The sequence below is a fragment of the Lonchura striata genome, chromosome 28 (genome assembly GCF_050655825.1).
Source record: "Lonchura striata isolate lonStrDom1 chromosome 28, ASM5065582v1, whole genome shotgun sequence".
NCBI classification, from domain to species: domain Eukaryota; kingdom Metazoa; phylum Chordata; class Aves; order Passeriformes; family Estrildidae; genus Lonchura; species Lonchura striata.
In genome coordinates, this window is record NC_140730.1 from 1,041,435 (window position 1) to 1,068,400 (window position 26,966).

Genomic DNA, 26,966 nt, shown 5'->3' on the forward strand with positions numbered 1-26,966 from the left:
CGAACGCCGCCGGCGCGGAGGGGCGGTGGGAGTTGTAGTCTGCCCTCCCGCACCGACGGAACGCGGGGCGAACCGGGGAACGAGCGTAGCGGCGGAGCCGCCAGAGCGGGGCGGTTCGGCCGCCCCGCCAGCGGGGCTCGGCGCGGCGGGAGGAGCGGGGAGAGCGGCGCGGTGGCTCCCTGAGGGACTACATCTCCCAGGGGCGCCGGCGCTGGCGCGGCCCCCGGCGCGGCGCGCCCGGCGCGGGGCACGCTGGGACGGGGGCTCCAAAATGGACAACCAGCGGGATGCGCCAGGTACGGCCCGGCCGGGCGGCCCCCGCCGCTCCCGCCGCTCCCGCCGCTCCTCCCGCCCCGCCGCCGCCCCCGCCTCGCCCCGCCGCCCCCGGGGCTCCGGGACGCGGGGGTGGCGTGTGCGCCCGGGCTGGGGGTGTGCCGGCAGGGTCGGGGGCTGCGAGAAGCCGCCCCGTTAAATCCCCTCCTTTTCCCCCTCCTCGTTCCGGGATGGATCCCCGCCGCCGTTCCCGGCTCGTTTTCCCCTAGGGAAGCCGGGCTGCTGGTTCGGGATGGCTGCTCTGTTAATTCCCCCCCGTTCTCCCTCAGGAAAACCGAGCCTGGGGTCCGGGGTGGTCTCCCCGTTATTTTTCCTCTCTTTTCCCCCAGGGAAGCAGAGCCGATAGCTCGGGGAGGCTCCACGGATGATTTTTCCTCCCCTTTTCCCACAGGAGCCCCAGCTGTTCGTTCCCTCTCTTTTCCCGTAGGAAAGCTGAGCTGGTGGTTCGTGGAGACCCCGCTGCTGATTTTTTTTCTCTTTTTATTTTGTAGCGAAGCTGAGTTTGGGATGATCCCTCCGTTTATTCCTTCCCTTTTCCCACAGGGAGAGCAAGCCTTGTTTTGGGATGATGCCTGTGTTAATCTCCTCTCTTTTCCCACAGGGAATGCGACCCTTGATTCAGGATGGTTCCTGTTAAATTCCAGCTTTTTCCCTCAGGAAAGATGCCCCTAATTTCGGGATGGTCCCTGTTCTTTCCCCCTTTTTCCATAAGGAAGACCAGCCTTGGTTTGGGATGGTCTCTCCCTTAATTCCTGAGGGAAGCTGAATTCAGGGTGGCTCCCACTCTAATCCTGCCTTTTTCCCACAGGGAATGTGAGCTTGATCTGGAGTGATCCCTATTAAATCCCAATCTTTTCCCTCAGGGAATGCGCCCCTGGATTTGGGGTGATCCCTATTAAATCCCAATCTTTTCCCTCAGGGAATGCGCTCCTGGATTTGGGGTGATCCCTGTTCAATCCCAGCCTTTTCCCTCAGGGAAGGCACCCCTCATTCACAATTCTGGAGTTAATTCCGAGACAATTCCCAGACTAATTCCCACTTTTTCCCTCAGGGAATGCGTCCCTTATTCCAGACAATTCCCAAGCTGATTCCCGCCATTTTCCCTCAGGGAATGCGCCCCTCATTCCAGACAATTCCCAAGTTAATTCCTGCCCTTTTCCCTCAGGGAATGTGTCCCTTATTCTGGACTATTCCCAAGCTGATTCCCGCCCTTTTCCCTCAGGGAAAGCACCCCTGATTCCGGACAATTCCCAGGCTGATTCCCGCCCTGTTCCCATAGGGAATGCGCCCCTGATTCCAGGCAATTCCCAGGCTGATTCCCGCCCTGTTCCCATAGGGAATGCACCCCTGATTCCAGGCAATTCCCGCGCTGATTCCGCCCTGTTCCCATAGGGAATCCACCCCTGATTCCAGGCAATTCCCAGGCTGATTCCCGCCCTGTTCCCCCAGGGAATGCACCCCTGATTCCAGGCAATTCCCAGGCTGATTCCCGCCCTGTTCCCATAGGGAATCCACCCCTGATTCCAGCCAATTCCCAGGCTGATTCGCGCCCTGTTCCCATAGGGAATCCACCCCTGATTCCAGGCAATTCCCGCGCTGATTCCGCCCTGTTCCCATAGGGAATCCACCCCTGATTCCAGGCAATTCCCAGGCTGATTCCCGCCCTGTTCCCCCAGGGAATGCACCCCTGATTCCAGGCAATTCCCAGGCTGATTCCCGCCCTGTTCCCATAGGGAATCCACCCCTGATTCCAGGCAATTCCCAGGCTGATTCCCGCCCTGTTCCCCCAGGGAATGCACCCCTGATTCCAGCCAATTCCCGTGCTGATTCCCACCTTGTTCCCATAGAGAATCCACCCCTGATTCCAGCCAATTCCCAGGCTGATTCCCGCCCTGTTCCCATAGGGAATCCACCCCTGATTCCAGGCAATTCCCGTGCTGATTCTCGCCCTGTTCCCCCAGGGAATCCACCCCTGATTCCGGCCAATTCCTGCGCTGATTCCTGCCCTGTTCCCCCAGGGAATGCGCCCCTGATTCCAGGCAATTCCCAGGCTGATTCCCGCCCTGTTCCCATAGGGAATGCGCTCCTGATTCCAGCCAATTCCCAGGCTGATTCCCGCCCTGTTCCCATAGAGAATGCACCCCTGATTCCAGGCAATTCCCAGGCTGATTCCCGCCCTGTTCCCATAGGGAATCCACCCCTGATTCCAGGCAATTCCTGTGCTGATTCCGCCCTGTTCCCCCAGGGAATCCACCCCTGATTCCAGCCAATTCCCAGGCTGATTCCCGCCCTGTTCCCATAGGGAATGCGCCCCTGATTCCAGGCAATTCCCGCGCTGATTCCGCCCTTTCCGCAGGGAAGGCGAGCCGGTGGTTCGGCGTGGCGCAGTCCAGGGCGGCCAAGGCCAGCGTGAACATCCTGCAGCAGGAGGAGCTGATCGCCCAGAAGAAGCGCGAGATCGAGGCGCGGCTGGAGCAGCAGGCGCGGCAGAATTCCCTCAGCATCCCGCAGCTCCCGCTGCTCGGAGAGTGCGTGGGAATCCCGGGAATGAATCATCCCGGGAACGAATCCCGGGAACGCCGGCCTCCTGCCTGCCGCCGCTGGGAAGGGGAGCCGAGGGAGGAAATCCCGCTTTTGGCAGAGCAGAGGGAGGAAAATCCCGATTTTAATGGAGTAGAGGGAGGAAAATCCCGATTTTAATGGAGCTGAGGGAGGAAAATCCCAATTTTAATGGAGCTGAGGGAGGAAAATCCTAATTTTAATGGAGCTGAGGGAGGAAAATCCCAATTTCAATGGAGTAGAGGGAGGAAAATCCCAATTTTAATGGAGCTGAGGGAGGAAAATCCCGATTTCAATGGAGTAGAGGGAGGAAAATCCCGATTTTAATGGAGTAGAGGGAGGAAAATCCCGATTTTAATGGAGCAGAGGGAGGAAAATCCCAATATTAATGGAGCAGAGGAGGTTTTGGTGGATTGAGGAGCAAGAATCCCAGTTTCAATGGAGCACGGGGGAGAATCCCAGTTTTAATGGAGCACGGGGGGGAAATCCCAGTTTTAGTGGAGCAGAGGGAGGAAAATCCCAATTTTAATGGAGTAGGAGGAGGTTTTGGTGGATTGGGAAGCAAGAATCCCAATTTTAATGGAGCTGATGGAGGAAAACCCCAGTTTTAATGGAACAGGAGGAGGTTTTGGTGGATCAGGGAGCAAGAATCCCAGTTTCAATGGAGCAGAGGGAGCGAGATCACAGTTCTAGTGGAGCTGAGGGAGGAAGGCCCCAATTTTAATGGAGCAGGAGGAGGTTTTGGTGGATTAGGGAGCAAGATTCCCAGTTTTAATGGAGCACAGGGGGGGAATCCCAGTTTTAACGGAGCAGGGGGAGGAAAACCCAATTTTAATGGAGCAGGAGGAGGTTTTGGTGCATTAGGGAGCAAGAATATCCCGGTTTCAATGGAGCACGGCGGGGGGGGGAAATCCCAGTTTTAATGGAGCTGAGGGAGGAAAATCTCAATTTTAATGGAGCAGAAGGAGGAAAATCACGATTTTGGTGGATTGGGGAGCAAGAATACCAGTTTTGGTGCAGCAAGGGGAGGAAAATTCCAGTTTTGGTGGAGAAGAGGGGGAAAAAATCACAGTTTGGGTGGATTAAGGAGCAAAAATCCCAATTTTAGTGGAGCAGTGAGGGGGAAATTCCAGTTTTGGTGGAGCAGAGGGAGGAAAACCCAATTTTAATGCAGCAGAAGGAGGAAAATCACGGTTTTGGTGGACTAGGGAGCAAGAATCCCATTTTTAGTGGAACAGAGTGGGGAAAATCCCAATTTTAATGAAAGAGGAAGGAGATTTGGGGTTCTTTACGTAGTATGGTGGTAGGTGAGGAAAATGACCAATTCCAGGGGTTTTTCCTGTCCCAAATCCCACATGGGAAGGGCAGGGAAGCTCCCAAATTCCAGCCTCTGTTTTTCTGTCCCCGCTCAGTGACGACAGCTCCGAGAGCGAGGCCTCCGTGTCCAACAAGTTCGTGAACGATGGGAGCTTCCTGCAGCAATTCCTGAAGCTCCAGAGGGAAAAATCCAATGCTGGTAGGTCCTTCCTTTCCCAGCCCAATCCTGGGATTCCCGGGAATTCTGTCCCCGTCATTCTCCCCTCACAAACTGCCCCAAATCCCCCAAACATTCTGAGAATGCCCCAGCTCCAAACCTGGGGAGGAAGCGGCCGGAGCAGACCTGGAGCCTCTCCCAACCCAACCCAGGATTCCCAGGAATAATTTCCTTTTCTCCTCACTTCAGAAAATGCCCTAAATCCCCCTAACAATTCCAGGAATACCCCAGCCCAAACCCCAGGACTGCCAGGATAATTTCCCTTCATTTTCTCCACAGAAAATGCCCCAAATCCCCCCAGCAGCCCCGGGAACACCCCAGCCCCAAACCCTGAGGAGAAGCCGAGAATAATTTCCCTTCTCTCAGGGCAGGCCTGGAGACTTTCCCATGCCAAATGTGGGATTTCCAAGAATAATTTCCACAGAAAATGCCCCAAATCCCCCCAGCAATGCCGGGAGGGCCCCAGCCCCGCAGCCCAGGAAGAATCCGAGAATAATTTCCCTTATTTTCCACACAGAAAGTGCCCCAAATCCTCTCAACAACCTCGGGAATGTCCCTACCCAAACCTGGGAAGACAATGAGAACAATTTCTCTTCATTTTCTCCACAGAAAATGCCCCAAATCCCCCCAACAGAGCTGGAAGCACCCCAACCTCAATCCCTGGGAAGAATCCAAGAATAATTTCCCTTATTTTCTCCCCAGAAAATGCCCCAAACCACCCAGCAGCGCCCCGGCCCCAAACCCTGGGAAGAATCCAAGAATAATTTCCTTGTTTTCTCCCCAGAAAATGCCCCAAATCACCCCAGCCCCAAACCCCGGGAAGGATCCAATAATAATTTCCTCAGCACCCCATCCCCGGGAAGGATCCAATAATAATTTCCTCATTTCTCCCCAGAGAATGCCCCAAACCCCCCCAGCAGCGCCCTGGCCCCCATCCCCGGGAAGGATCCAATAATAATTTCCTCATTTCCCCCAGAGAATGCCCCAAATCACCCCAGCCCCAAACCCCGGGAAGGATCCAATAATAATTTCCTTATTTCCCCCAGAGAATGCCCCGAACGCCCCCAGCCCCAAACCCCGGGAAGGATCCAATAATAATTTCCTCGTTTTCCTCACAGAAAGTGCCCTGAATCCCCCCGGCAGCACCCCATCTCCAGTCCCCGGGAAGGATCCAATAATAATTTCCTCATTTTCCCCACAGAAAGTGCCCCGAATCCCCCCGGTGGCGCCCCGGCCCCCATCCCCGGGAAGGATCCAATAATAATTTCCTCATTTCCCCCACAGAAAGTGCCCCAAATCCCCCCGGCGGCGCCCCATCCCCGGGAAGGATCCAATAATAATTTCCTCGTTTCCCCCACAGAAAGTGCCCCGAATCCCCCCGGCAGCGCTCCATCCCCAATCCCCGGGAAGGATCCAATAATAATTTCCTTATTTCCCCACAGAAAGTGCCCCAAGCCCCCCCAGCAGCACCCCATCCCCGGTCCCCGGGAAGGATCCAATAATAATTTCCTCATTTCCCCCAGAGAACGCCCCAAATCCCCCCAGCCCCAAACCCCGGGAAGGATCCAATAATAATTTCCTTATTTCCCCCCAGAGAATGCCCCGAACGCCCCCAGCCCCAAACCCCAGGAAGGATCCAATAATAATTTCCTTATTTCCCCCAGAGAATGCCCCGAATCCCCCCGGCGGCGCCCCATCCCCAATCCCCGGGAAGGATCCAATAATAATTTCCTCGTTTCCCCCAGAGAACGCCCCGAATCCCCCCGGCAGCGCCCCATCCCCCATCCCCGGGAAGGATCCAATAATAATTTCCTTTATTTCCCCCAGAGAACACCCCGAATCCCCCCGGCAGCGCCCCATCCCCGATCCCCGGGAAGGATCCAATAATAATTTCCTTTATTTCCCCCAGAGAACGCCCCGAATCCCCCCGGCAGCGCCCCATCCCCCATCCCCGGGAAGGATCCAATAATAATTTCCTTTATTTCCCCCAGAGAACACCCCGAATCCCCCCGGCAGCGCCCCATCCCCAATCCCCAGGAAGGATCCAATAATAATTTCCTTGTTTTCCCCCAGAGAATGCCCCGAATCCCCCCGGCAGCACCCCATCCCCCATCCCCGGGAAGGATCCAATAATAATTTCCTTTATTTCCCCCAGAGAACGCCCCGAATCCCCCCGGCAGCGCCCCATCCCCGATCCCCAGGAAGGATCCAATAATAATTTCCTTTATTTCCCACAGAAAGCACCCCGAATCCCCCCGGCAGCGCCCCATCCCCCATCCCCGGGAAGGATCCAAGAATAATTTCCTCATTTCCCACAGAAAGTGCCCCGAATCCCCCCGGCAGCGCCCCATCCCCGGGCCCCGGGAAGGATCCAATAATAATTTCCTCATTTCCCACAGAAAGTGCCCCGAATCCCCCCGGCAGCGCCCCATCCCCCATCCCCGGGAAGGATCCAAGAATAATTTCCTCATTTCCCACAGAAAGTGCCCCGAATCCCCCCCGGCAGCGCCCCATCCCCCATCCCCGGGAAGGATCCAATAATAATTTCCTTTATTTCCCCCAGAGAACGCCCCGAATCCCCCCGGCGGCGCCCCGGCCCCCATCCCCGGGAAGCGGCCGGCGCTGCCGAAGCGGCCGGCGCCGGCGCGGAGCCGCGTGCTGCAGGCGCGGAGCCTCGCCCTGCCCAAGGCCGGCCCCGGCCTCCGCCGCCTCAGCGTCTTCCAGGGCCCCGACGAGGACGACGAGGACGACGAGGAGCAGTGGCTGGAGATCAAAGGTCAGCGGCGGCTCCTGCCCGCGCCTGGAGCGGGAACGTGGGCAGGAATCCCGGGAGGAGTGGGGGTTTGGGATAAGGGTTCATTTCGGACAGGATTCCCTGGGAGGAGTGGGGGTTTGGGATAAGGGATCCGTTTGGAACAGGATTCCCTGGGAGGAGTGGGGGTTTGGGATAAGGGATCCGTTTGGAACAGGATTCCCTGGGAGGAGTGGGGGTTTGGGATAAGGGATCCGTTTGGGATAGGAATCCCGGGAGGAGTGGGGGTTTGGGATAAGGGACCCGTTTGGAACAGGATTCCCTGGGAGGAGTGGGGATCTGAGATAAGGGATCCATTTGGGACAGGATTCCCCGGGAGGAGTGGGGGTTTGGGATAAGGGTTCATTTGGGATACGATTCCCTGGGAGGAGTGGGGGTTTGGGACAGGAATCCGTTTGGGACAGGATTCCATGGGAGGAGTGGGGGTTTGGGACAGGGATCCGTTTGGGACAGGATTCCCCGGGAGGAGTGGGGGTTTGGGATAAGGGACCCGTTTGGAACAGGATTCCCTGGGAGGAGTGGGGGTTTGGGATAAGAGATCCATTTGGGATAGGAATCCTGGGAGGAGTGGGGGTTTGGGATAAGGGTTCATTTCGGATAGGATTCCATAGGAGGAGTGAGGATCTGAGATAAGGGACCCGTTTGGGACAGGATTCCCCGGGAGGAGTGGGGGTTTGGGATAAGGGATCAGTTTGGGACAGGATTCCCCGGGAGGAGTGGGGGTTTGGGATAAGGGATCCGTTTGGGATAGGAATCCCGGGAGGAGTGGGGGTTTGGGATAAGGGATCCGTTTGGGACAGGATTCCATGGGAGAAGTGGGGGTTTGGGATAAGGGATCAGTTTGGGACAGGATTCCCGGGAGGAGTGGGGATCTGAGATAAGGGATCCGTTTGGGATAGGATTCCATGGGAGAAGTGGGGGTTTGGGACAGGAATCCATTTGGGATAGGATTCCATGGGAGGAGTGGGGATCTGAGATAAGGGATCCATTTGGGACAGGATTCCCTGGGAGGAGTGGGGATCTGGGATAAGGGATCCATTTGGGATAGGATTCCCTGGGAGGAGTGGGGGTTTGGGACAGGATTCCCTCAGTCCTAGTGGGAAGTTGGCTGGATTTATGCTAGGATAATGGGCAGGGCAGGATTCCCTCCCGGGACAGGGCTCAGTTTGGGACAGGATTTGGGGTGGTTTTATCCCGGGATAGGGCTCAGTTTGGGACAGGATTTGGGGTGGTTTTATCCCAGGACAGGGCTCAGTTTGGGACAGGATTTGGGGTGGTTTTATCCCGGGATAGGCTCAGTTTGGGACAGGATTTGGGGTGGTTTTATCCCGGGATAGGCTCAGTTTGGGACAGGATTTGGGGTGGTTTTATCCCGGGATAGGCTCAGTTTGGGACAGGATTTGGGGTGGTTTTATCCCAGGACAGGGCTCAGTTTGGGACAGGATTTGGGGTGGTTTTATCCCGGGATAGGGCTCAGTTTGGGACAGGATTTGGGGTGGTTTTATCCCGGGATAGGGCTCAGTTTGGGACAGGATTTGGGGTGGTTTTATCCCAGGACAGGGCTCAGTTTGGGACAGGATTTGGGGTGGTTTTATCCCGGGATAGGCTCAGTTTGGGACAGGATTTGGGGTGGTTTTATCCCGGGATAGGCTCAGTTTGGGACAGGATTCCCTCAGCCCCATTGGAAAGCTGGTTACTTTATCCCTATTTACCATAAATGTGTATTCCCAGCACAGTTTTGGGGCAGATTTCTCCTTTATGGAGTGAAAATTCCAGCAATTAATGCTGGTGGGTTCTTCCAATTCCAACTGAAATCTAAGGGATGAAATTCCTGACGTTTTAGATATGAAATTCCCAATATTTGACATATTAAATTCCTGATATTTTAGATATTCCTGACCTTCCCTGAGTTCAGTGTTTAAACATTACTGACCTCAGCCTGGAAAGTTTTTTGTCTTCAAATTATCTGAGAGCTTAGCCAGGCAAAAATATCAGAAAACAACAGATGGGGAGAAAACGTGTATTGATGGATTTGGTGGGTGGCAAATCCCAAAAATTCCATTTGCACCTTTGGAATGTTGTGCTGGGCTCTCCAAGAAATCCTTATTCTTGTCCTTAAAATGGGATTTTGGGGGTTTAAGTGCTGGAAAAGGAGGAATTAGTTTGGGAACATGCAGGGCAAATCCATGCGTGCGAATAAATAAAACAAACGACACATCCAGCACGGAGCTGTTCCCAGGTAAAATCCAAAATCCAGGTAAAAAAAATCTCACCTGTAGGTCCTGAACGCCTGGAAAAACAAGGAGTGGCAGGAATTATCCCGGGTTTTATTGGGATAATCCAGGGCAGGAAGCCCCGAGGCAGATTTGCCTTAGAATGGGAATTTCACGGGTGGGTTTTAATGGATAAAAGGAGCTCGGCTTTGTGGCTGCCTTTATCCATGCCCAGAATCCCACAGAACCCTTTCTGCTGGGATTTGTACCAGCACAGGCCTGGGAATTCGGGAACTGAGCGTGAAATGTGCTGGGAAACTGCAGAGAGCTGCGCTGGCTTTGCCTTAATTGCAGATTCTGGGGCTGATTCCCAAAATTCCCAAAATCTCCGGGGTTACTCCCACCCTGGGCACGGAAACCAAACTCTGCCTTCCCAAAATTCCCAAAATCTCGGGGTTTATTCCCACCCTGGGCACGGAAACCAAACTCTGCCTTCCCAAAATCTCGGGGTTTATTCCCACCCTGGGCACGGAAACCAAACTCTGCCTTCCCAAAATTCCCAAAATCTCTGGGTTTATTCCCACCCTGGGCACGGAAACCAAACTCTGCCTTCCCAAAATTCCCAAAATCTCTGGGTTTATTCCCACCCTGGGCACAGAAACCAAACTCTGCCTTCCCAAAATCTCCGGGTTTATTCCCACCCTGGGCACGGAAACCAAACTCTGCTTTCCCAAAATTCCCAAAATCTCTGGGGTTACTCCCACCCTGGGCACAGAAACCAAACTCTGCCTTCCCAAAATCTCCGGGTTTATTCCCACCCTGGGCACGGAAACCAAACTCTGCCTTCCCAAAATTCCCAAAATCTCCGGGTTTATTCCCACTCCGTGATCCCTGTAGGAACTCCTGGGCACAGAAACCAAACTCTGCCTTCCCAAAATTCCCAAAATCTCCGGGTTTATTCCCACCCTGGGCACGGAAACCAAACTCTGCCTTCCCAAAATTCCCAAAATCTCCGGGTTTATTCCCACCCTGGGCATGGAGACCAAACTCTGCCTTCCCAAAATCTCCGGGTTTATTCCCACCCTGGGCACGGAAACCAAACTCTGCCTTCCCAAAATTCCCAAAATCTCTGGGTTTATTCCCACCCTGGGCACGGAAACCAAACTCTGCCTTCCCAAAATTCCCAAAATCTCCGGGTTTATTCCCACCCTGGGCACGGAAACCAAACTCTGCCTTCCCAAAATTCCCAAAATCTCGGGGTTTATTCCCACCCTGGGCATGGAAACCAAACTCTGCCTTCCCAAAATTCCCAAAATCTCGGGGTTTATTCCCACCCTGGGCACGGAAACCAAACTCTGCCTTCCCAAAATCTCCGGGTTTATTCCCACCCTGGGCACAGAAACCAAACTCTGCTTTCCCAAAATTCCCAAAATCTCTGGGTTTATTCCCACTCCATGATCCCCGTGAGAATTCCTGGGCACAGAATCCAAACTCCAAGGGGTTTTTTTTTTGGAGCAGGAAAAGCTGCTGCTCCGGCCACACAGGCTGGAATGTTCTGGGAATGGCTTGGCAGCTGGAATATGGATTAAGCCAAATTCCTGCTCTTTCCCTGCTGGGATTTTTAGGGAACAAATCCAGCAGGAGCCAACTGTGCTAAAGCTGGGATGAGCTGGGCGCAGTTGAAACCTCCAAACTGGGATGGGGTGGTGGATTCCCAATCCCTGGAATGCCCAAGGAAAGTGGGAGAAGGGAAGGCTCCAGGAAAACCTTGGAGCTGCTTCCAGAGCCTAAAGGGGCTCCGGGAGAGCTGGAGAGGGATTTGGGACAAGGGATGGAGGGACAGGACACAGGGAATGGATTTAAACAGAAAAAGGGGGATTTGGCTGGGATTTTGGGAAGGAATTCCTGGCTGGAATGGGCTGGAATTCCCAGAGAAGCTGTGGCTATCCCTGGGAGCTGGAGAAGGGAAATTCCAGGCAGAGCTCTGGGCCTGAAAGGCCTCTGGGAGAGCTGCAGAGAATTTGGGATAAGGGATGGAATTCCAGGAGCCAGGGGGTGGCTTCAGACTGAGGGAGGGTGGATTTAGGTGGGATTTTGGAGCTGCGGAGAATTTGGGATAAGGGATGGAATTCCAGGAGCCAGGGAGTGTCTTCAGACTGAGGGAGGGTGGATTTAGGAGGGATTTTGCAAAGTAATTCCTGGCTGTGGGGAGGGTGATGAGCTGCAATTCCCAGAGAAGCTGTGGAAGCATCCAAGGAAAACTTAGCCTAGCGGAAAAATCGGGAGCGGGACGAGCTTTAACCTCCTCCCACCCCACAAAATGTTGGATTTTCCCGGTGGGAACCCCCCGGGGCAGCTCAGAAGCGTGCAGGAAAACGAGGAATTGTGCTGTGAACTCCTTCCTACAGCTGCGTGCCCCGTGTGGCGCTTTGCCGGCCCCGCGGCGCTCGGCAGCAGGGCCCCGCTCCCGCCGGGGCAGCCGACCCCACGTACTGACAGCTCCTTAAAGTTTTGCCCCCAGAGGACTCGGAGACGCGGCACGTGGTGGAAAAGCTGGCCAGGTTCGTGGCTGAGGGCGGCCCCGAGCTCGAGAAGGTCGCCGTGGAGGACTACAAGGACAACCCTGCTTTCTCGTGAGTGAGGAGCGACGCAGCCCGCGGGGCTGTGCCCCGGGAGGGGCAGACAAAGGGTGGTGTTCTTCCCGAGAGGGAAATCTGGGATTTGAGAGGGAGGTTTGGGTTGGTGTTCCTCCCTGAGAGGGAAATTTGGGATTTGAGAGGGGAGGTTTGGGTTGTGTTCTTCCCGAGAGGGAAATCTGGGATTTCAGAGGGAGGTTTGGGTTGGTGTTCTTCCCGAGAGGGAAATCTGGGATTTCAGAGGGAGGTTTGGGTTTGGTGTTCTTCCCGAGAGGGAAATCTGGGATGTCAGAGGGAGGTTTGGGGTTGTGTTCTTCCTGAGAGGGAGGTTTGGGTTGCTGTTCTTCCCGAGAGGGAAATCTGGGATTTCAGAGGGAGGTTTGGGTTGTGTTCTTCCCGAGAGGGAAATCTGGGATTTCAGAGGGAAGATTTGGGGTTGTGTTCTTCCCGAGAGGGAAATTTGGGATTTCAGAGGGAAGATTTGGGGTTGTGTTCTTCCCGAGAGGGAAATTTGGGATTTCAGAGGGAAGATTTGGGGTTGTGTTCTTCCCGAGAGGGAAATCTGGGATTTCAGAGGGAGGTTTGGGTTGGTGTTCTTCCCGAGAGGGAAATCTGGGATTTCAGAGGGAGGTTTGGGGTTGTGTTTTGCCTGAGAGGGAAATTTGGGATTTCAGAGGGAGGTTTGGGTTGGTGTTCCTCCCTGAGAGGGAAATCTGGGATTTGAGAGGGAGGTTTGGGTTGTGTTCTTCCTGAGAGGGAAATCTGGGATTTGAGAGCAGAAAGTTTGGGTTTGTGTTCTTCCCTGAGAGGGAAAATATGGGTTTGGTGTTCTTCCTAAGAGGGAAATTTGGGTTTGTGTTCTTCCCTGAGAGGGAAATTTGGGATTTGAGAGGGGAAAAAGTTTGGGTTTGGTGTTGTTTTTGTGAGGGGGAAAATTTGGGATTTCAAAGGGGAAAGTTTTGGTTTGGTGTTCTTCCCTGAGAGGGAAAATTTGGGATTTGAATAGAGAAATGTTTGGGTTTGGTGTTCTTCCCTGAGGGGGAAAATTTGGGATTTGAGAGGGAAAAGTTTGTGTTTCTTGTCCTTTCCTGAAAAGGAAAATTTGGGATTTGAGGGGAGACAATGTTTGGATTTGAGGGGTGGAAAAGTTTTTTAATCCCAGCACTGGGGGGCAGAGGATTCTTCCTTAATTTCCCTTCAAACACCAAAATTTGGATGCAAGTCCTTGGATTAAAACTCCAAAATCTAATTCCATGTTTCAGGTGCATTCTGAGTAATTCCTCTGCTTTTCCATGTGGGAGTTGGAGCTGTTTCTATCCCAGAATATCAATATTTGGATAATTATTTTTCTTTTTTTCCCTTTTTCCCAGGTTTTTGCATGATAAGAACAGCAGAGAATTCCTATACTACAGGAAGAAAGTGGCAGAAATAAGGAAAGAAAATCAAAATTCCCAGGCAGCCTCTTCCCAGAAAGGTAATTCCCACTAAAATCTGGGGAATGGCAACAACACGAGGGAAATTTGGGGTTTATTTGGGACTGGGGTGGAAATTTGGCTGCCTGGAAAGAAAATTCCCAACTGGAAGGAGAATCAAATCCTTCTGCCAAAAAATGTGGATTCCCAAAATATTCCTGGGATTTTGAATGGGATTTCCCTTGTATTTGTCAAAAAAAAAAAAAATTCCAAAATAATTCTCTAGCATTGAAAATTTAGGAAAAGAGGAATTTTTTTCCCCTCGGTTTTTGTTGGATTTTATTGGAGTGAGATTTGGAATTTTTCCGGGTGAGAATTGGGATTTTCCATAGGGAATTTCCCCTGAAACAGCCTCCAGGGGGTGCAGCGAGAGGAGATTTCAGTGGGTTTATGGGGAATTTGGAATTTTCCAAAGGATTTCCTCTTGTCCCCGGGTAATTCAGGGGCAAAACATTGAAAAATGGATAATCCTGGGTGGTGTAATCCTATGGAAAAATTCCTGGCACAAGGGAAAAACCCCAGATTTTAAATCAGGGATAATTCCAGGTGGTTTAATCCTATGGAACATGACAAAACCTTTAACTAGGCTTAATTCCAAGTGGTTTAATCCTAGAGAAAAGTGCCTGGCACATGGAAAATTTGGGATTTGGGAGCCCAAAGCTGCCTTATCTCATCTCTGCCATGCCTGCTCCCCAAAGTCAGGCCTAAACTGAAGTTTTTGTGTTTTCAGCTGTTCCTTTGTGCCAATTCTCCCCTTTAAACCCGACTTTAGGCCTCTCTGGGGTCCTTAGGTCCTTTCCCCCATCCCAAACTCAGACTTAACCTGATGTTTTGTGCTATTTAACCGTTCCTTTGTGCCAATTCCCCCATTTAAACCCAGCTTTAGGCCTCATTGCAGTCCTTAGGCTGAGTCCCTGCTCCCAAATTTGGGTTTAACCTGATGTTTTGTGCTATTTAACCGTTCCTTTGTGCCAATTCTCCCCTTTAAACCCGACTTTAGGCCTCATTCCAGTCCTTAGGTCCTTCCCCCATCCCAAATTTGGGTTTAACCTGATGTTTTGTGCTATTTAATCGTTCCTTTGTACCGATTCTCCCCTTTAAACCCGGGTTTAGGCCTCATTGCAGTCCTTAGCCTCCACCCCTGCTCCCAAATTTGGGTTTAACCTGATGTTTTGTGCTATTTAACCGTTCCTTTGTTGCAATTCTCCCCTTTAAACCCGGCTTTAGGCCTCATTGCAGTCCTTAGGTCCTTTCCCCCATCCCAAATTTGGGTTTAACCTGATGTTTTGTGCTATTTAACCGTTCCTTTGTGCCAATTCCCCCATTTAAACCCAACTTTAGGCCTCTCTGGGGTCCTTAGGTCCTTTCCCCCATCCCAAACTCAGATTTAACCTGATGTTTTGTGCTATTTAACCGTTCCTTTGTGCCAATTCCCCCATTTAAACCCGGGTTTAGGCCTCATTGCAGTCCTTAGGTCCTTTCCCCCATCCCAAATTTGGGTTTAACCTGATGTTTTGTGCTATTTAACCGTTCCTTTGTGCCAATTCCCCCCTTTAAACCCGGGTTTAGGCCTCATTGCAGTCCTTAGGCTGAGTCCCTGCTCCCAAATTTGGGTTTAACCTGATGTTTTGTGCTATTTAACTGTTCCTTTGTTGCAATTCTCCCCTTTAAACCCGGGTTTAGGCCTCATTGCAGTCCTTAGGCTGAGTCCCTGCTCCCAAATTTGGGTTTAACCTGATGTTTTGTGCTATTTAACCGTTCCTTTGTGCCAATTCCCCCCTTTAAACCCGGGTTTAGGCCTCATTGCAGTCCTTAGGCTGAGTCCCTGCTCCCAAATTTGGGTTTAACCTGATGTTTTGTGCTATTTAACCGTTCCTTTGTGCCAATTCCCCCATTTAAACCCAACTTTAGGCCTCTCTGGGGTCCTTAGGTCCTTTCCCCCATCCCAAACTCAGATTTAACCTGATGTTTTGTGCTATTTAACCGTTCCTTTGTACCGATTCTCCCCTTTAAACCCGACTTTAGGCCTCTCTGGGGTCCTTAGGCCGGGTTAGGCTGGGCTGGGGTGAGCTGGGCCCGGGACTAATCCCTGCCTAAAGTTTCCCCCCCAGCCGACCAGGAGACGCGCAACTCGGCCGAGAAGCTGGCGCAGTTCGTGGCTGCAGGGGGGCCCGAGGTGGAGGCCATCGCCCTGCAGAACAACAGGGAGAACCCCGCCTTCAGGTGGGCAGAATTCCTCCTTTCTGGGGGGCTTTTCCCAGGGAATTCCCAGGGAAAGTCCTGGGAATTCTTAGGTTGAGGTTTTGGAGCAGCCAGACTGGAGGTGCTCAAGTTTGGGGGGCTGGGGTGGGAATTTTGCCCTGCAGAACAACAGGGAGATCCCTGCCTTCAAGTACAGGAAATTCCTGATTTTTGGAGATTGTTTTCCAGGGAATTCCCAGGAAATTCCCAGGGAAATTCCTGGGAATTCTGAGTTTAGGAGGACATTGGGGTTTTGGAGCAGCGAGACTGGAGGTGCTCAAGTTTGGGGGGCTGAGGTGGGAATTTTGCCCTGCAGAACAACAGGGAGATTCCCAGCTTTCAGGTACAGGAAATTCCTGGTTCTTGGGGGTTGTTTTCCAGGGAATTCCCAGGAAATTCCTGGGAATTCTGAGTCTAGGAGGACACTGGGGTTTTGGAGCGGTGGGACTGGAGGTGCTCAGGTTTGGGGTGCAGAGGAATCAGCACGTTCCTGCTTTTTGGGGCTGCTTTTCCTTTATGGAATTGTGTTCCCTGCTCCCAGTGGAAGCTGCACTGGCTGCAGGGATAATCAGGATGCTGCTGGAGAGGCGGGAATGCTCTGGGAATTGCAGGAGGGAAAATTCCAGTGCTGGATCCCAGCCTAGGAGAGCTGGGAATGAGCTGGGAACTCTGTGGGCATTCCTGGAAGGAAAATTCCAGTGCTGGATCCCAGCCCTGGAGAGCTGGGAATGCCGTGGGAATTGCAGGAGGGAAAATTCCAGTGCTGGATCCCAGCCCTGGAGAGCTGGGAATGCCGTGGGAATTGCAGGAGGGAAAATTCCAGTGCTGGATCCCAGCCTAGGAGAGCTGGGAATGCCGTGGGAATTGCAGGAGGGAAAATTCCAGTGCTGGATCCCAGCCCTGGAGAGCTGGGAATGCTGTGGGAATTTGAGGAAACTGCTGGATCCCAGCTCTGAGACTGACTGGAGAGCTGGGAATGATCTGGGAGTGCTGTGGGAAATCCAGGCAGGAATTCCACGGCCGGATCGCTGCTCTGACTGGAGCTGGGAGTGCCCTGGGAATGCCCTGGGAATTCCCGGCAGGAATTCCCGGCTGATCCCGTTGTTTGCAGGTTCCTGTACGAGCCCCACAGCAAAGGGCACCGCTACTACCGCCAGAAGCTGGAGGAGTTCCGCAGGGCCCGGGCTGCCCCCGGGGGCTCCCCTTTTCCCGGGAATCCCCCCTTTCCCGGGAATCCCCCCTTTCCCGGGAATCCCCCCTTTCCCGGGAATCCCCCCTTTCCTGGAGAATCCGGCCTCAAGCGGAAGATCAGTCCCGAGGCTTCTCCGTCCCCCCTGCGCTTCCCGCCTCTCCCGGTGCCCGTTCCCTCCCCTCTCCCCGTCCCCATCCCGCCTCCTCTGCCCCTTCCCGTTCCCTCTCCCGCTCTTCCCGCCGCTCTTCCCGTTCCCTCGGCCTCTCCTGCCCCGTCCTCGTCCTCCGCCTCCCCTCCGGATCAGCTGGCCCCCAGTTCTGCCCCGATCCCAAACCCTGCCGCCGCCCCAAATCCACCCGGGACCCCAAATCCCGGCCCCATCCCGAGCCCCGCTCCGGGCAGCACCAAAAAGAAGAGGAAGAGCCGCTGGGGGCCGGAGGAGGAGAAGGTGGAATTGCCTCTCCCCCAGCTGGTGCAGCAGCTGGATTCTCCCTCTCCCCTCTCAGGTGAGTGGCATTGGGTTTTCCTGGGAATCCCGTGGCTCCAAAGTGGTTTTTTGTTTCCTGAGATGAACGTGGATCAAGTTTTCCAAGGAATCTCTGCTGTCGATCCCATTTTTTCCCAGTAGTTATATTTTCCCTTCGCTCTGTGGGAATTGCAGTGACAATTCCATTTTTTTTTTCTCTTCCCACCCTTTTATTCCCTTCAGTTCCCTCTCTGCGATTTTTCCAATCTCCGAAGGTTTTTCCCTGTTTTTTCCTGCAGTTCAGGACCTGAAGGGTCTGGGATACGAGAAGGGCAAACCCGTGGGTCTGGTGGGAGTCACGGAGCTCTCGGAGGCCCAGAAGAAGCAGCTGAAGGAGCAGCAGGAGGTGAATCCCAAAATTCACTGTGCCCCACTGGGATTCCTGGGACAAAACCCATTTTCCCCAGGCTGAACCCCGTTTTTCCAGGACAAACCTCATTTTCCCAGGCTGAACCCCATTTTCCTCGGGCTGAACCCCGTTTTCCCAGGACAAATCCCATTTTCCCCAGGCTGAACCCTGTTTTCCTGGCCTGAACCCCGTTTTTCCCAGGACAAGCCCCATTTTCCCCACTCTGAACCCCGTTTTTCCCAGGACAAACCCCGTTTTTCCCAGGACAAACCCCGTTTTCCCCACTCTGAACCCCGTTTTTCCCAGGACAAGCCCCATTTTTCCCACTCTGAACCCCGTTTCCCCACTCTGAACCCCGTTTTTCCCACTCTGAACCCCATGTTTCCCACTCTGAACCCTGTTTTTCCCAGGACAAACCCCGTTTCCCCACTCTGAACCCCGTTTTTCCCAGGACAAGCCCCATTTTTCCCACTCTGAACCCCATTTCCCCACTCTGAACCCCGTTTTCCCCACTCTGAGCCCCGTTTTTCCCAGGACAAACCCCATTTCCCAGTCTGAACCCCATTTCCCCACTCTGAACCCCGTTTTCCCCACTCTGAGCCCCGTTTTTCCCAGGACAAACCCCATTTCCCCACTCTGAACCCCATTTCCCCACTCTGAACCCCATTTCCCAGTCTAAACCCCATTTCCCCACTCTGAACCCCATTTCCCCACTCTGAAGCCCATTTTTCCCAGGACAAACCCCATTTTTCCCACTCTGAAGCCCGTTTTTCCCAGTCTAAACCCTGTTTTTCCCAGGACAAACCCGTTCCCCACCCTGAGCCCCGTTCCCCACCCTGAGCCCCGTTTCCCCACTCTGAACCCCGTGTTTCTCACTCTGAACTCCGTTTTTCCCAGGACAAACCCCGTTCTTCCCAGGACAAACCCGTTCCCCACCCTGAGCCCCATTTTTCCCAGTCTAAACCCCGTTTTTCCCAGGACAAACCCCATTTTCCCCACCCTGAACCCCGTTCCCCACCCTGACCCCGTTTCCCGCGCAGATGCAGCAGATGTACGACATGATCATGAAGCACAAGCGGGCGATGCAGGAGATGCAGCTGCTGTGGGAGCGGGCGCTGCAGCAGCACCAGCACGGCTACGACAGCGACGAGGAGGTGGACAGCGAGCTGGGCACCTGGGAGCACCGCCTGCGCCGCATGGAGATGGACAAGACCCGCGGTGCGTGGCACTGGGAATTCCAGAGGGTTCCAGAGGGGAATTCCAGCCCTAGGGAGCACCGGGGAGGGTGGCATTGGGAATTCCAGATGGGAATTCCAGCCCTAGGGAGCACCGGGGAGGGTGGCATTGGGAATTCCAGATGGGAATTCCAGCCCTAGGGAGCACCGGGGAGGGTGGCATTGGGAATTCCAGAGGGGAATTCCAGCCCTGCCCCGGGCACCTGGGAGCACCGCCTGCGCCGCATGGAGATGGACAAGACCCGCGGTGCGTGGGATTGGGAATTCCAGACGGGAATTCCAGCCCTAGGGAGCACCGGGGTGGGTGGGATTGGGAATTCCATCCCTAGAGAGCACCAGGGCAGGTGGGACTTAGAGTTCCAGAGGGAATTCCATCCCTAGGGAGAAGGACAAGACCCACGGTACCTGGGACTGGGAGTTCCCGAGGGAATTCCATCCCTAGGGAGCACCGGGGTGGGTGGGATTGGGAATTCCAGCCCTAGGGAGCACCGGGGAGGGTGGCACTGGGAATTCCAGAGGGGAATTCCAGCCCTAGGGAGCACCCTGGGGTCAGGAATTCCAGCCCTAGGGAGCACCGGGATGGGTGGGATTGGGAATTCCAGCCCTAGGGAGCACCGGGGAGGGTGGGATCAGCATTCCAGAAGGGGAATTCCATCCCTAAGGAGATGGACAAGACCCAGGATGGGTGGGATTGGGAATTCCAGTGGGAATTCCTTCCCTAGGGAGATTGACAAGGCACAGGGTGGGTGAGACTGGGAATTCCGGAGAGAATTCCATTCCAGAGGGGGAATTCCATCCCTGTCCTCATGGACTGGGAGCTGCAGGGACAGTCCCTCCACAAATCCCGAGGGATTCTCCACGAGTGCTGCTCTCCGTGGTTTTCCAGAGTAGGGATTCTCAGTGGGCGTTCCTAGGAAGCTCCATGAATCCCATGGGATTCTCCATGGTTTTTTCTCCATGTTTTTTTCTCCATGTTTTTTTTCCTCCATGGTTTTCTCCATGGTTTTTTACTCCATGGGGTTTTCTCCATGATTTTCTCCATGGTTTCTTTCTCCATGATTTTCTCCATGGTTTTTCCTCCATGTTTTTTTCCTCCATGTTTTTTTCCTCCATGTTTTTTTCCTCCATGTTTTTTTCCTCCATGGTTTTCTCCATGTTTTTTTTTCCTCCATGGTTTTCTCCATGGTTTTTTTCCTCCATGTTTTTTTCCTCCATGGTTTCCTCCATGGTTTCCTCCATGGTTTCCTCCATGGTTTTCACTCCATGGTTTCCTCCATGGTTTTCACTCCATGGTTTTTTCCATGGTTTTTTTTCTCCATGTTTTTTTTTCTCCATGTTTTTTTTTCCTCCATGTTTTTTTCTCCATGGTTTCCTCCATGGTTTCCTCCATGGTTTCCTCCATGGTTTCCTCCATGGTTTCCTCCATGGTTTCCTCCATGGTTTCCTCCATGGTTTTCACTCCATGGTTTTCACTCCATGGTTTCCTCCATGGTTTTCTCCGTGGTTTCCTCCATGGTTTCCTCCATGGTTTCCTCCATGGTTTTCACTCCATGGTTTCCTCCGTGGTTTCCTCCATGGTTTCCTCCATGGTTTTCACTCCATGGTTTCCTCCGTGGTTTCCTCCATGGTTTTCACTCCATGGTTTCCTCCATGGTTTTCTCCGTGGTTTCCTCCGTGGTTTCCTCCGTGGTTTCCTCCATGGTTTCCTCCATGGTTTCCTCCGTGGTTTTCTCCATGGTTTTCTCCGTGGTGTTCGTGGTTTTCCAGAGTGGGGATCCCAATGGGCATCCCTGGGCTGGCCCGGGAATCCCGCGGGATGCTCCATGAGCTGGTGTTCCCTGCTTTTCCAGAGTGGGCGGAGCAGCTGACCCAGATGGGCCGAGGGAAACATTTCATCGGGGACTTCCTCCCGCCCGACGAGCTGGAGAAGTTCATGGAGACCTTCAAGGCGCTCAAGGTGAGCGCTTCTGGGATTCTGGGAATGCTCCACGCTCCTCCCATGCTCCAGGCATTCCTGCAGGGAGGAGAGGGATCTGAGTCCCACTCCGGGCAGGGAAATGGGGCAATGTTTGGGAAAGATTCCTTCCCTGGGAAGCAATTCCCAAGGGATCCATGGTGCTCCGTCCCTGGGAGCATCCTGGGATGGTGGGAAGTGTCCCTGCCCGCAGGATTGGATGGGCTTTAAGGTCCCTTTCCACGCTGGAATTCCACGATTTGGGAATTTTGCTGGAATTCCAGACAAACCTCCCACTCGGCTCCTCTTTGGGATCAGTGGGAAAAAATGGGAATTTTTCTCCTGCTGATTGCAGGGAAGTGCAAACCCCACGCCCACAACTCCAGCACCTTCCAGTCCTTCCCAAACCCTGGAATTCCTGGAATCTGACTCATCCCTGTTTTCCAGCACGGGGCTGACATTCCCTGGGATTCAGCCTTAGGAAAGAACCAAATCTGAGGCTGCACCCAGGGAACAACCTGGAATTCTGGAGATGTTGGAATCCCGGGAAATCCTGGCAGTTCTTTCCCGAAATCCCGATTTGGGGGCGGGTGAAGCTGCTTTTCCATGATCCATGGAATAAAACATCCCCTTTTCCCACTTTTCCCGTTTTTCCCGCTGCAGGAGGGCCGGGAGCCGGATTATTCCGAGTACAAGGAATTCAAGCTGACGGTGGAAAACATCGGATACCAAATGCTGATGAAAATGGGATGGAAGGAAGGAGAGGGATTGGGATCCGATGGACAGGGAATTAAAAACCCTGTCAGCAAGTGAGTGCTCCTATGGATTATCCCTTCTTTTTTTCCCAGGAATTCCTGCTGGAATCACAGCCCGGCTGGGATTCCTCGCCTGAGCATGGAAAACTCAGCCCAGCAGAGAATTCCTGATTTTTTTTGGGACATTTCTCCTGGATTTGTGGCTGTAGCTGGTGCAGGAATTGTCTGAGCCCCCAAATCCTGAATTTCCAACCCAAATTTCCATAGGGAAGTGCAGATCCAAGAATTCCTGTCTGCACCTCCCCTCTCCCAGGATTAAATCCTTAAAATCAGAAAATCCCGGGAATATTTGCTCTTCTTGGTGTCATAAAATCCTGGAAATATTTAAAAAATCCAGTGGGAAGCAGATCCAGGGGAGGATATTCCAGCCAGGATCCCAGCTTTGTGTGATCCGACCAGTCTTGATTTCATTCCATGCCCAGAAATGTTGGGATTTGATCCCACTTTGGGCATTCCAAAGGGATTCTTTAGGTGGATTAGCTTACATCCAAACCCTGGGAATTTGGGATAGGAAACCAATCCCTGCTTCCGTCCAATACCAAACCCTGGGAATTTGGGATAAAACCGATCCCTGCTTCCATCCAGTACCAAACTCTGGGAATTTGGGATAGGAAACCAATCCTGCTTCCATCCAATACCAAACCCTGGGAATTTGGGATAGGAAACCAATCCTGCTTCCATCCAATACCAAACCCTGGGAATTTGGGATAAAACCGATCCCTGCTTCCATCCAATACCAAACTCTGGGAATTTGGGATAGGAAACCAATCCTGCTTCCATCCAATACCAAACTCTGGGAATTTGGGATAGGAAACCAATCCCTGCTTCTGTCCAAACCCTGGGAATTTGGGATAGGAAACCAATCCTGCTTCCATCCAATACCAAACTCTGGGAATTTGGGATAGGAAACCAATCCTGCTTCCATCCAAACTCTGGGAATTTGGGATAGGAAACTGATCCCTGCTTCCATCCCAATTCCCAGAGATTTGGGATAAAACGAATCCTGCTTCCATCCAATACCAAACCCTGGGGATTTGGGATAGGAAACCAATCCCTGCTTCCATCTGAATTCCCAGAGATTTTGGATAGGAAACCAGTCCCTGCTTCCATCCAATACCAAACCCTGGGAATTTGGGATAGGAAACCAATCCTGCTTCCATCCAAACCCTGGGAATTTGGGATAGGAAACCAATCCCTGCTTCCGTCCAATACCAAACTCTGGGAATTTGGGATAGGAAACCAATCCTGCTTCCATCCAATACCAAACCCTGGGAATTTGGGATAAAACCGATCCCTGCTTCCATCCAAGTGCCAGGGGTCTGGGGAGGAGGTCCCGGGGCAGAATTCCGTGGGAATTCCCGTGGAGGGGGTGTCCAGCGGCGCCATTCCCGGGTTTCCCGCAGGGGCACCACGACCACGGACGGGGCGGGATTCGGGATCGAGCGCCCGGCGGAGCTGACCAAGGAGGACGACGAGTACGAGGCCTTCCGCAAGCGCATGATGCTGGCCTACCGCTTCCGGCCCAACCCGCTGGTACGGGACACCGGGAATGGGATAACGGGAATGGGATTGGGATAACGGGAATGGGAATGGGATCACGGGATCCACGAGTACGAGGCCTTCCGCAAGCGCATGATGCTGGCCTACCGCTTCCGGCCCAACCCGCTGGTACGGGACACCGGGAATGGGATCACGGGAATGGGAATGGGATCACGGGAATGGGAATGGGATCACGGGAATGGGATCGGGATAACGGGAATGGGATCATGGGAATGGGATCGGGATAACGGGAATGGGATCACGGGAATGGGAATGGAATCACAGGAATGGGGTCAGGATAACGGGAATGGGATCACAGGAATGGGATTGGGATAATGGGAACGGGATAACAGGAATGGGATAACAGGAATGGGATCACAGGAATGGGAATGGGATCACAGGAATGGGATTGGGATAATGGGAGAACGGGATAATGGGATCACAGGAATGGGATCACAGGAATGGGATCACAGGAATGGGATCACAGGAATGGGTTCACGGGAATGGGATAATGGGAATGGGATCACAGGAATGGGATAATGGGAATGGGATCACAGGAATGGGATAACGGGAATGGGATTAAGGCTGGTGTGTCGCTTCCCACCAAACCCACTGGTAGGGAATGGAATTGGGATCGTGGGAATAGGGATGGGATGGATCGAGTGGAGTTGGGAATGGGATTGGGATGGAGCCAGTGATGAGGGAGAGTCCCAGGAACAGGGCAGGGACGGATCCCCTGGAATGGCGCAGGGATGGATCCATTGGGATGGGGCAGGGATGGATCCCCTGGAACGGGGCAGGGACGGATCCATTGGGATGGGGCAGGGATGGATCCCCTGGAACGGGGCAGGGACGGATCCATTGGGATGGGGCAGGGATGGATCCCCTGGAACGGGGCAGGGACGGATCCATTGGGATGGGGCAGGGATGGATCCCCTGGAATGGCGCAGGGATGGATCCATTGGGATGGGGCAGGGATGGATCCATTGGGATGGGGCAGGGATGGATCCATTGGGATGGAGCAGGGATGGATCCATTGGGATGGAGCAGGGATGGATCCATTGGGATGGGGCAGGGATGGATCCCCTGGAATGGCGCAGGGATGGATCCATTGGGATGGGGCAGGGATGGATCCCCTGGAACGGGGCAGGGACGGATCCATTGGGATGGGGCAGGGACGGATCCATTGGGATGGGGCAGGGATGGATCCATCGGGATGGGGCAGGGATGGATCCATTGGGATGGGGCAGGGATGGATCCATTGGGATGGGGCAGGGATGGATCCATCGGGATGGGGCAGGGATGGATCCATCGGGATGGGGCAGGGATGGATCCATTGGGATGGGGCAGGGATGGATCCCCTGGAATGGGGCAGGGATGGATCCATTGGGATGGGGCAGGGATGGATCCATTGGGATGGGGCAGGGATGGATCCATTGGGATGGGGCAGGGATGGATCCATTGGGATGGGGCAGGGACGGATCCATTGGGATGGGGCAGGGATGGATCCATTGCTGATTTTTGGGATAAAATCCCAAATCCTGATGATTTTCCCATTGTTTTTTTTTCTCCCTACAGAACAACCCACGGCGACCTTACTACTGAGGAGGGCTTTTCCCAACAGATTTCCTGGGAATTCTTATCCCAAACTTCATCATCCATCTCTTTTCTCCCAATATTATCCAGCTTTTTTTTTTGGAATCACAGCTCCTCCTTCCCCCATGGAAAAGCTTTCCCAGCTTTTTTTGGAGACAGGGGGAGGGTTTGGAGCAGCCCCAAAAATCCCCAGGGGCCTCCAATTCCAAGGAGTTTGGGATTTTTGGGAATGGCAGATCTTCTGCTGCTCCAGGAGGGAGGGGTTTTATTCCTTGATTTTTTCTGGGAATCCCAAATCCAAGGGATTTTGGGGAATTTGGGGAACCAGTGCCTCCAGTTTTGCCTCTGGATGGGTGGATCTGGCCCGGATCTGTTGGGAATTCCAGGATTTGATGGATCCAGGGGGGATTTATTCCCTTCCCAGGGATTTTGCCAACACCTTCTGTGCTTTGGGATGACGAAGACCCAAAATTCCAAAGCCACACTTTGGAAAAATCCAACAGAATTCCAGGACCAGGCTTTGAAAAAATCCAGTTGGGTTTTACTGTCCTAAAACGGAAAAACAAAACCTCTGGAAACACAAATTTTCTTCACGGAGTCTGTAAATAAAATCAAACTTGTTTGTTCCTTAGGTTTAATCCTTGGAATTTTTTGGGAAGAGAGGGATTTTGGTTTTTTGTTGTTTTTTTTTAGGGTGGGAGGCTGCCCTGGAACTGGGTTTTCCAATGATTTTCAGGGAAAAAAGCTGGATTAGGTTCCTATCTTGGGATGCTTGATGTGATTCTTTGTTAATTTTTTTTTAATTACAGAGTCGAGGGTTTAGATTTTAATTAAAACCGTTCCAAAGCTTGGAATGGGGAGGGGTGGGGGGGGGGGAGATTATTCAGGGAAAATCCAAAATCTGGGAGCCTGCAGCCCAGGATCCAAATCTTTCCTTTTGTGACCCCTTGCCCTTCCTCTCAGGACTTCTTCCCTGGATCCCAGTCCTGATCCCATTCCCTATCCCAGTCCTTCCCTGGATCCCAGTCTGGGATTCCAGTCCTGATCCCAGTCCTTCCCTGGATTCCAGTCTGGGATTCCAGTCTGGGATCCCAGTCCCAGTCCTTCCCTGGATCCCAGTCCTGATCCCAGTCCTGATCCCAGTCCCAGTCCTTCCCTGGATCCCAGTCTGGGATTCCAGTCCTGATCCCAGTCCTTCCCTGGATTCCAGTCTGGGATTCCAGTCCTGATCCCAGTCCTTCCCTGGATTCCAGTCTGGGATTCCAGTCTGGGATCCCAGTCCCAGTCCTTCCCTGGATCCCAGTCCTGATCCCAGTCTGGGATCCCATTCTCTATCCCTGTCCTTCCCAGATCCCATTCCCCATCCCAGTCCTTCCTTGGATCCCAGTCCTGATCCCAGTCCTGGATCCCATTCCCTATCCCAGTTCTTCCCTGGATCCCAGTCCTGATCCCAGTCCTGGATCCCAGTCCTGATCCCATTCCCTATCCCAGTCCTTCCCTGGATCCCAGTCTGGGATTCCAGTCTGGGATCCCAGTCCTGATCCCAGTCCTGGATCCCAGTCCTGGATCCCATTCTCTATCCCTGTCCTTCCCAGATCCCATTCCCCATCCCAGTCCTTCCCTGGCTCCCAGTCCGGGATCCCAGTCCTGGATCCCATTCCTGATCCCAGATCCCAGTCTGGGATCCCATTCCCTATCCCAGTTCTTCCCTGGATCCCAGTCCTGATCCCAGTCTGGGATCCCAGTCCCAGTCCTTCCTTGGATCCCAGTCCTGGATCCCAGTCCTGGATCCCATTCCTGATCCCAGATCCCAGTCTGGGATCCCATTCCCGATCCCATTCCCCATCCCATCCTTCTCCCCTCGTCCTTCCTTATTCCCAGGACTCCTTTCCTCCCTGCCAGGGTCCCTCCGTGTCCCTCTGTCCCTCCCGTGTCCCCCTGTCCCTCCCGTGTCCCTCTG

The 26,966-nt window shown here is 53.4% G+C and overlaps 1 protein-coding gene across 3 annotated transcripts; it reads left to right on the top strand.

The window, feature by feature from the left end:
- Positions 1-254: 254 nt before the first annotated feature.
- Positions 255-25,633, top strand: SUGP1 (SURP and G-patch domain containing 1). 3 transcript variants are annotated; one of them, XM_077788878.2, is made up of 14 exons: positions 255-296; positions 2,690-2,861; positions 4,305-4,408; positions 6,990-7,202; positions 11,961-12,084; positions 13,458-13,561; positions 15,659-15,782; positions 16,912-17,498; positions 17,758-17,864; positions 18,908-19,085; positions 20,953-21,059; positions 21,720-21,865; positions 23,275-23,404; positions 24,989-25,633. In XM_077788878.2, exons 1-14 carry the CDS (start codon positions 272-274, stop codon positions 25,013-25,015), a joined length of 2,148 nt encoding a protein of 715 aa, XP_077645004.2. In that variant the 5' UTR covers positions 255-271; the 3' UTR covers positions 25,016-25,633. The 3 variants fall into 3 exon arrangements, with proteins under 3 accessions (XP_077645004.2, XP_085418407.1, XP_077645005.2); XM_085562281.1 differs by having other exon boundaries at positions 15,671-15,782; XM_077788879.2 differs by having other exon boundaries at positions 11,973-12,084.
- Positions 25,634-26,966: the final 1,333 nt, after the last annotated feature.

What these genes read in the sequence shown, in the direction of transcription:
- SUGP1 (XM_077788878.2), top strand. Translation starts at nt 272, where the DNA reads ATGGACAACCAGCGGGATGCGCCAG. An exon ending in GAGGGAAAAATCCAATGCTG is followed by an intron (nt 4,409 to 6,989) that starts GTAGGTCCTTCC and finishes TATTTCCCCCAG; the next exon opens with AGAACGCCCCGAATCCCCCC. An exon ending in GGCAGCCTCTTCCCAGAAAG is followed by an intron (nt 13,562 to 15,658) that starts GTAATTCCCACT and finishes CCCTGCCTAAAG; the next exon opens with TTTCCCCCCCAGCCGACCAG.